This window comes from Oncorhynchus clarkii, chromosome 23 (genome assembly GCF_045791955.1).
Source record: "Oncorhynchus clarkii lewisi isolate Uvic-CL-2024 chromosome 23, UVic_Ocla_1.0, whole genome shotgun sequence".
Classification (NCBI taxonomy): Eukaryota; Metazoa; Chordata; class Actinopteri; order Salmoniformes; family Salmonidae; genus Oncorhynchus; species Oncorhynchus clarkii.
In genome coordinates, this window is record NC_092169.1 from 48,443,453 (window position 1) to 48,453,371 (window position 9,919).

Sequence of the window (9,919 nt, forward strand, 5' to 3'; positions counted from 1 at the left end):
TTGTGCTGCTGCCATGTTGTGTCGCTACCATGTTGTTGTCATGTTGTGTTGATATCATGCTTTGTTGTCATGTGTTGCTGCCATGCTATGTTGTTGTCTTAGGTCTATCTTTATGTAGTGTTTTGTTGTCTCTCTTGTTGTGATGTGTGTTTTGTCCAGCCTCCGTCCCCGCAAGATTCCTTTTGCCTTTTGGTAGGCCATCATTGGAAATAATAAATGGTTCTTAACTGGCTTGCCTAGTTTAAGGTTAAATAAATAAATGGTGCTTTTCTTGGTCTTTGTCATGTTAACAAACATAGGAGTTGGCTATACATCACAGACAGATCTCGGACCAGGCTCACAGACCAGGATATACAACACAAACAGATCTCAGACCAGGCTCATAGACCAAGATATACAGCACAGACATACAGTATCTCAGACCAGGCTCACAGACAGATCTCAGACCAGGCTCACAGACAGATCTCAGACCAGGCTCACAGACAGATCTCAGACCAGGCTCACAGACAGATCCTAGACCAGGCTCACAGACAGATCCCAGATCAGGCTCACAGACAGATCCCAGATCAGGCTCACAGACATATCTCAGACCAGGCTCACAGAGAGAGCTCAGACCAGGATAAGACACATAACAAGAACAGATCATGTCAGGTCTTAATTATTGGCACCCTTTAGAAAGATGAAACATTTTAGACCTGGCTGTACAGAGAATAAGAAGACCAGAAAGTTTGGGCCCTGCCCTATGCAGTCCTCTGCTCCAGCCCAGCCTCTCCAACCCAATGTGTTTTGTGTGTATAAGTACTGTATATTGGTTAGACAAAGCAGAAGACAAATGTCTCGTAAATAATAATGCTAAAGTATATCTTATCTTAAGTTCTGAGTTCTCCTACCTGATGAGGTTCCCGTGGCGTCGTCTGCTTCACTTTCCTACTGGATGCCGTCGTCGTGGTGATCTCCATAATGGAGGTGGACGTCTCCGACCGGTTGCCCGTGTTGGCACTGGACTGTGGCGTGATGGAAGAGGGTGACTCTCCCACCAGTCTCACGCTCCCCTGGATGCGGATGTTAGGATCTCCTTCAGTGGCCATGTTGAACACCTTCAGCCCGTTATAGTAGAGGCCTGAGAGCTGGCCCTGAAACGAGCGACTCCTGTCCCTGTCCCAGCCACCTATCTGTATGGTGGTCTGGCTGTTGAAGATAGTGAGCTGCCGACCTGTGGGGAAACAATATTACATATATACAAGAATGTATGTTGGATGGAACGTGGACGGACTCTGCCACCACTAACTCCCTACTTGTATGTTGAGTCAAAACAGAAATAAAAAAATAAAGCGTGATGAAAAATATTTGCGCATAGGAACACAGATTATTTGCCCAGTCGGCTAATGAGTTGCGATAAATTACCCATTGCTAGAGGCAAGCCTCTCATAGTAATTTATTGCGGTTAGAATGATGGGATGGAACCACACAGACTCAAAGGGAGAAATAATAAAGCAAAAAGTTGTGGTAAATCAATGTACTGCAGCTTTGCTAAAAGGACAAGTCAATTTAACTGAGGGTAGGTGTGTACATCTAGTATTACTTGACAGCATTGAGCTAAACTGCAATTTATTTATTCCTTGAAATAATAGGAAAATATTAGAAGTGTGAGTTTTTCTATGTGATGGAATTTAAAAAGGGACAGTTTGTCTGTGGGAAATTGCCTGTGGAGAAAATAGAGTTGACAGATGTGTCATTTTACAGGCGCCAATTATCCTCTTTGAATAGCTTGACACTTGAATGTCTTTGAAAACACTCACCACTTTAAAAAACTGTATGATTATATAACAGTTTTAAGTTTCATTATAATAAAAAACATCATTCATAGTTATAGTATGTATAGAAGTTGAGTTTCATTACTATATTTAACATACATTTCTAAAGTAGTTAACTGTAGTTAACATACGTTTCAAAGGTTTTCCCAAATGATTAATTTGACTTTTATCATCATCCCAAGACCGCCTTTTAGCAAGAAGTGAAGGCAACTTAAAATTGACACTGAGTTTTGAAATATGAGGGACATAACAAAAGTGTCATTGCTGACAGTCAAATAAAAGGGAACATGAAAACTGAAACAGAACACATCAAAATGACAGATAATCACGGTGGGAGACACAACTTGGTTTCTAGAAACATACAAAAAGGCATGCACTCAAACATTAGAGTTTTATGATACATTGCCTTGATATTCATTCCCTATACATATTTACAATATCCGTTAAAGGGACTCACTTTCTTTATGCCAATTAATATTGCACTCTATTTATCATTGAACATTTCTAGAAGTTGAATCAGTATGATCCATTATAAACAACCACATACATGTATATATAAAATACTACAAATATCAACTGAATGTATCATTTAACGGGACCTTTTTTAGTTGATCATTTAGGTATCAAATGACAACAATGTTATAATAATTTATATACATTTTAACAGTGTTGATATTACTTCAGGAAATAGTTAGATTTATGTTTACAGTCCCTTTAACCTGAAGCTGACATCTCTAAAAAGAAAGTGTGCAATGTTACTAGCTAGCTACATTTAACTGTTTTTAAATTATTTAGTTTTATTGAAGTTTTACTGAACATTACTTTTTTTAAGGTTTATTGGTTACAAAAAGTATTACTGGGTTATGATCAAATTATTTTAATTTGAAGTTTTAATCAATGTTTTTACCTTTGTCGAGTAGCCATTCGTCAACTACTCGACCAAGTCGATATGGGATTCGCTGTCTAGCAATCGCCAGGCGTTCGTTATCATTGTTGCCTTTAAAGTTTAAAGAGACATTTCAGTGGTTAAAGTCTGTAAAGTCAAAGGTTAAATGTCAATACTTAATTCTTGAGCTATAACAACTGCCACAAAGTTTTTAATACGTTTTAGACGTTTAAAATAAACAAAAAGTTACCTACAACATTTCATCGACCCAACTTCAATTACTCAAATCATTTAATTTTTATTTTAGCCAACCAATTATTCCTATATTATTTGAGAATTAGCTCGCTGAAGTTACAACTAGGTTAATAGAGTTATATTAATGTATAAACCAAAACAAAATCACAAATTTAAACATTTTCATAACATAAGTCTTGCCAAAATGATTTCCAAAACACATTTATTTTTCTTGCTTTCTTTTTGGCAGACTTTTTAGCTAGTTATACATTCCCAGAAATGATTGTTTGTGAAAAACATTCAACCATTTGCACACAGTTTATGGTTTAGAGTACATAACAAAGTATATACATATATAGCACATCCCATCCCCATTTAAACACGTTGACTAATAACCAGGTGACAAGCTAACAACAAATCATCAATCAACATAGGCATTTCAAAAATCAAAGAAACAACATATTTATGTGTCAAAATAGGTGCACACATCCTGGAACACTATTCCAATAGCAGTGAAGGCTGACACTAAGAGTCAGGGTAGTGACTCTGAAGGCTTTGACAATGGATACACTAAGGAGTCAGGGTAATGACGCTGAAGGCTTTGACAATAGAAATACTAAGAGTCAGGGTAATGACGCTGAAGGCTTTGACAATAGAAATACTAAGAGTCAGGGTAATGACGCTGAAGGCTTTGACAATAGAAACACTAAGAGTCAGGGTAATGACGCTGAAGGCTTTGACAATAGAAATACTAAGAGTCAGGGTAATGACGATGAAGGCTTTGACAATAGAAATACTAAGAGTCAGGGTAATGACGATGAAGGCTTTGACAATAGAAATACTAAGAGTCAGGGTAGTGACTCTGAAGGCTTTGACAATAGAAACACTAAGAGTCAGGGTAGTGACTCTGAAGGCTTTGACAATGGATACACTAAGGAGTCAGGGTAATGATGCCGAAGGCTTTGACAATAGAAACACTAAGAGTCAGGGTAATGACGCTGAAGGCTTTGACAATAGAAACACTAAGAGTCAGGGTAATGACGATGAAGGCTTTGACAATAGAAATACTAAGAGTCAGGGTAGTGACTCTGAAGGCTTTGACAATAGAAACACTAAGAGTCAGGGTAGTGACTCTGAAGGCTTTGACAATGGATACACTAAGGAGTCAGGGTAATGATGCCGAAGGCTTTGACAATAGAAATACTAAGAGTCAGGGTAATGACGCTGAAGGCTTTGACAATAGAAACACTAAGAGTCAGGGTAATGACGCTGAAGGCTTTGACAATAGAAATACTAAGAGTCAGGGTAATGACGATGAAGGCTTTGACAATAGAAATACTAAGAGTCAGGGTAATGGTGCTGAAGGCTTTGACAATAGAAACACTAAGAGTCAGGGTAATGACGATGAAGGCTTTGACAATATAAATACTAAGAGTCAGGGTAATGGTGCTGAAGGCTTTGACAATAGAAACACTAAGAGTCAGGGTAATGACGATGAAGGCTTTGACAATAGAAACACTAAGAGTCAGGGTAATGACGCTGAAGGCTTTGACAATATAAATACTAAGAGTCAGGGTAATGACGATGAAGGCTTTGACAATAGAAACACTAAGAGTCAGGGTAATGACTATGAAGGCTTTGACAATAGAAACACTAAGAGTCAGGGTAATGGTGCTGAAGGCTTTGACAATAGAAACACTAAGAGTCAGGGTAATGACGATGAAGGCTTTGACAATAGAAATACTAAGAGTCAGGGTAATGACGATGAAGGCTTTGACAATAGAAAAACTAAGACTCAGGGTAATGACGATGAAGGCTTTGACAAATAGAAATACTAAGAGTCAGGGTAATGACGCTGAAGGCTTTGACAATAGAAATACTAAGAGTCAGGGTAATGACGATGAAGGCTTTGACAATAGAAATACTAAGAGTCAGGGTAATGGTGCTGAAGGCTTTGACAATAGAAACACTAAGAGTCAGGGTAATGACGCTGAAGGCTTTGACAATAGAAATACTAAGAGTCAGGGTAATGACGATGAAGGCTTTGACAATAGAAATACTAAGAGTCAGGGTAATGGTGCTGAAGGCTTTGACAATAGAAACACTAAGAGTCAGGGTAATGACGATGAAGGCTTTGACAATAGAAATACTAAGAGTCAGGGTAATGGTGCTGAAGGCTTTGACAATAGAAACACTAAGAGTCAGGGTAATGACGATGAAGGCTTTGACAATAGAAACACTAAGAGTCAGGGTAATGACGCTGAAGGCTTTGACAATATAAATACTAAGAGTCAGGGTAATGACGCTGAAGGCTTTGACAATAGAAAAACTAAGACTCAGGGTAATGACGATGAAGGCTTTGACAAATAGAAATACTAAGAGTCTGGGTAATGACGCTGAAGGCTTTGACAATAGAAATACTAAGAGTCAGGGTAATGACGATGAAGGCTTTGACAATAGAAATACTAAGAGTCAGGGTAATGGTGCTGAAGGCTTTGACAATAGAAACACTAAGAGTCAGGGTAATGACGATGAAGGCTTTGGCAATAGAAACACTAAGAGTCAGGGTAATGACGCTGAAGGCTTTGACAATAGAAATACTAAGAGTCAGGGTAATGACGCTGAAGGCTTTGACAATAGAAATACTAAGAGTCAGGGTAATGACGATGAAGGCTTTGACAATAGAAACACTAAGAGTCAGGGTAATGACTATGAAGGCTTTGACAATAGAAACACTAAGAGTCAGGGTAATGACGCTGAAGGCTGTGACAATAAAAATACTAAGAGTCAGGGTAATGACGATGAAGGCTATGACAATAGCAATACTAAGAGTCAGGGTAATGACGCTGAAGGCTTTGACAATAGAAATACTAAGAGTCAGGGTAATGGTGCTGAAGGCTTTGACAATAGAAACACTAAGAGTCAGGGTAATGACGATGAAGGCTTTGACAATAGAAACACTAAGAGTCAGGGTAATGGTGCTGAAGGCTTTGACAATAGAAACACTAAGAGTCAGGGTAATGACGATGAAGGCTTTGACAATAGAAATACTAAGAGTCAGGGTAATGACGATGAAGGCTTTGACAATAGAAATACTAAGAGTCAGGGTAATGACGATGAAGGCTTTGACAGTAGAAATACTAAGAGTCAGGGTAATGACAATGAAGGCTTTGACAATAGAAACACTAAGAGTCAGGGTAATGACGATGAAGGCTTTGACAATGGATACACTAAGGAGTCTGGGTAATGACGCTGAAGGCTTTGACAATAGAAATACTAAGAGTCAGGGTAATGACGCTGACGGCTTTGACAATAGAAACACTAAGAGTCAGGGTAATGACGCTGACGGCTTTGACAATGGATACACTAAGGAGTCAGGGTAATGACAATGAAAAGGATATCATCACTCTCATCCTCTCATTCCCGGTAGACGTACATGCAAATGAGACTGATAACAACAATAATCTCCTTAATTGCTTTGAGTTTAACCAGTTTTTCTGTAGATGTCAAAAGCAGTGCGGCTTGTGGGTGGATAAATATAAACTTAAAAACAGAAACTGTGAGAAACAGATAGAGAGATTAAACTGAACCAAACAATAATTGAGAGGAATAGAAGGAGCCTGTGATAGAGGAAAGAGCGGTGAACTCTTGGTGTTGATGAGACCAAACTCTGCATCACCTTTAGGATGTATACCAAATAGCAGTGGTGGAAAAAGTAGCCAATTGTCATACTTGAGAAAAAGTAAAGATACCTTAAAAGAAAAGGACTGAAGTAAAAGTAAGTCACCCAGTAGAATATTCTTGAGTAAAAGTCTAATGGTTTTTGGTTTTAAATGTACTTCAATTATCAAAAACTAAAATAATAAATCATTTAAAATGTATTATATTAGGCAAACCAGACAACACGATTTTCTTGTTTTTTTTTATTCATGGATAGCCAGGGGCACAGTTCAACACAGACACAATTCACAAATGAAGCATTTGTGTTTAGTGAGTCTGCCAGATCAGAGGCAGTAGGGATGACCAGGGATGTTCTCTTGATAACTGCGTGAATTAGACAATTTTCCTGTCCTGCTAAGCATTCCAATTGTAAGGAGTACTTTTGGTGTCAGGGAAAATGTAAAGAGTAAAAAGTACTTTATTTTCTTTAGGAATGTAGTGGAGTAAAAGTAAAAGTTGTCAAAAACATAAATAGTAAAGTGTAGTCAACCCCCCCCCAAAAAAACTCTAAAGGATCAGCCCCTTTTTTAAAATGTTTTGCTCAAAATGACATACCCAAATCTAACTGCCTGTAGCTCAGGACCTGAAGCAAGGATGTGCATTTTATTGATACCACTTGAAAGGAAACACATTGAAGTTTGTGGAAATGTGAAATGAATGTAGGAGAATATAACACATTAGATCTGGCAAAAGATAATGCAAAGAAAAATAACATGTGCTTTTTTGCATTTTTTTGTCCCATCGTCTTTGAAATGAAAGAGAAAGGGCAAAATGTTTTATTTCAGCCAAGGCGCAATTTAGATGATGGCCACTAGATGGAAGCAGTGTATGTGAAACGTTTTAGACTGATCCAATGAACCATTGAATTTCTGATCAAAATGTTGTATTAAGACTGCCCAAATGTGTCTACACTGACTTGCGAAAGTGTTCACCCTCTTGGCATTTGTCTTATTTTGTTTCCTTACAACCTCTAATTAAAATAGATTTTGGGGGGGATTGTATCATTTGATTTACACAACATGCCTACAACTTTGAAGATGCAAAATAAGTTTTATTGTGAAACAAACAAGAAATAAGCCCAAAAAAGTGTGCATAACTATTCACCCCCCCCCACCCAAAGTCAATATTTTGCAAAGCCAAATTTTGCAACAATTACAGCTGCAAGTCTCCTGGGATATGTCTCTGTAAGCTTGGTATATTTAGCCACTGGGATTTTTCCCATTCTTCAAGGCAAAACTGCTCCAACTCCTTCAAGTAGGGTGGGTTCCGCTGGTGTACTACAATCTTTAAGTCATAGCACAGATTGTCAATTGGATTGCGGTCTGGGCTTTGACCAAGACATTTACATTTAAATGTTCCTGTATTTAGCGCCATCCATCATTCCTTCAAATATAACCTGTTTCCCAGTCCCTGCCAATGAAAAACATGCCCAGAGCATGATGCAGCCACCACCACGTTTCACTGTGGGGATGGTGTTCTCAGGGTGATGACAGGTGTTGGGTTTGCGCTAGACATAGCATTTTCCTTGAGGGCCAAAAATCAACAATTTTGTCTCATCTGATTAGAGTATCTTCTTCCATATGTTTGGGAAGTCTCCCACATGGCTTTTGGCAAACACCAAATGTGTTTGCTTATTTTTTTCATCAAGCAATGGATTTTCTCTGGCCACTCTTCCGTAAAGCACAGCTCCGTGGAGTTTGCGGCTTAAATTGGTCCTATGGACAGATAGTCCAATCTTCGCTGTGGAGCTTTGCAGCTCCTTCAGGGTTATCTTGAGTCTCTTTGTTGCCTCTGATTAATGCCCTCCTTGCCTGGTCCATGAGTTTTGGTGGGCGGTCATCTCTTGGCAGGTTTGTTGTGGTGCCATATTCTTTCCATTTAAAAAAAAATGATTTAATGGTGCTCCGTGGGATGTCGGCGCACCATTTCAGATATTTTTTTATAACCCAACCCTTAAATGTACTTCTCCACAACTTTGTCCCTGACCTGTTTGGAGAGCTCATTGGTCTTCATGGTGCCGCTTGCTTGGTGGTGCCCCTTGCTTAGTGGTGTTGCAGACTCTGGGGCCTTTCGGAATAGGTGTATATATACTGAGATCATGTGACACTTAAATAAAGTCCACCTGTGTGCAATTTAACTGATTATGTGACTTCTGAAGGTAATTGGTTGCACCAGACCTTATTTAGGGGCTTCAAAGCAAAGGGGGTGAATACAAATGCAAACTTGTCAGTTTTTAATTTTCTTAATTTCACTTCACCAATTTGGACTATTTTGTGAATGTCCATTACATAAAAATTAAAATTCATTTAAATTACAGGTTGTAATGGAACAAAATAGGAAAAATGCCAAGGGGGATGAAGGCACTGAAATTGGTTTATTAATTACTTGTCAAGTTCATAACTGGGCACTAACACATTAGATCTGGCAAAAGATAATGCAAAGAAAAATAACATGTGCTTTTTTGCATTTTTTTGTCCCATCGTCTTTGAAATGAAAGAGAAAGGGCAAAATGTTTTATTTCAGCCAAGGCGCAATTTAGATGATGGCCACTAGATGGAAGCAGTGTATGTGAAACGTTTTAGACTGATCCAATGAACCATTGAATTTCTGATCAAAATGTTGTATTAAGACTGCCCAAATGTGTCTACACTGACTTGCGAAAGTGTTCACCCTCTTGGCATTTGTCTTATTTTGTTTCCTTACAACCTCTAATTAAAATAGATTTTGGGGGGGATTGTATCATTTGATTTACACAACATGCCTACAACTTTGAAGATGCAAAATAAGTTTTATTGTGAAACAAACAAGAAATAAGCCCAAAAAAGTGTGCATAACTATTCACCCCCCCCCACCCAAAGTCAATATTTTGCAAAGCCAAATTTTGCAACAATTACAGCTGCAAGTCTCCTGGGGTATGTCTCTGTAAGCTTGGTATATTTAGCCACTGGGATTTTTCCCATTCTTCAAGGCAAAACTGCTCCAACTCCTTCAAGTAGGGTGGGTTCCGCTGGTGTACTACAATCTTTAAGTCATAGCACAGATTGTCAATTGGATTGCGGTCTGGGCTTTGACCAAGACATTTACATTTAAATGTTCCTGTATTTAGCGCCATCCATCATTCCTTCAAATATAACCTGTTTCCCAGTCCCTGCCAATGAAAAACATGCCCAGAGCATGATGCAGCCACCACCACGTTTCACTGTGGGGATGGTGTTCTCAGGGTGATGACAGGTGTTGGGTTTGCGCTAGACATAGCATTTTCCTT

At 38.7% G+C, this 9,919-nt stretch overlaps 1 protein-coding gene across 12 annotated transcripts in view; it reads right to left on the reverse strand.

Annotated features, from left to right (window-relative positions):
* The window catches only part of LOC139381237 (neurexin-1a-like), a 749,117-nt gene that overhangs the window by 117,948 nt on the left and 621,250 nt on the right, over positions 1-9,919 (reverse strand). For 11 of the 12 annotated variants that reach the window (XM_071124703.1, XM_071124702.1, XM_071124701.1 and 8 more), the window contains 2 exons: positions 2,722-2,811; positions 891-1,213 (listed from right to left, as the gene is read on the reverse strand). In XM_071124703.1, coding sequence (XP_070980804.1) covers positions 891-1,213; positions 2,722-2,811 — 413 coding nt within the window. The remainder of the gene's footprint in view (positions 1-890; positions 1,214-2,721; positions 2,812-9,919) is intronic. The other variant, XM_071124712.1, reaches the window with a different exon arrangement.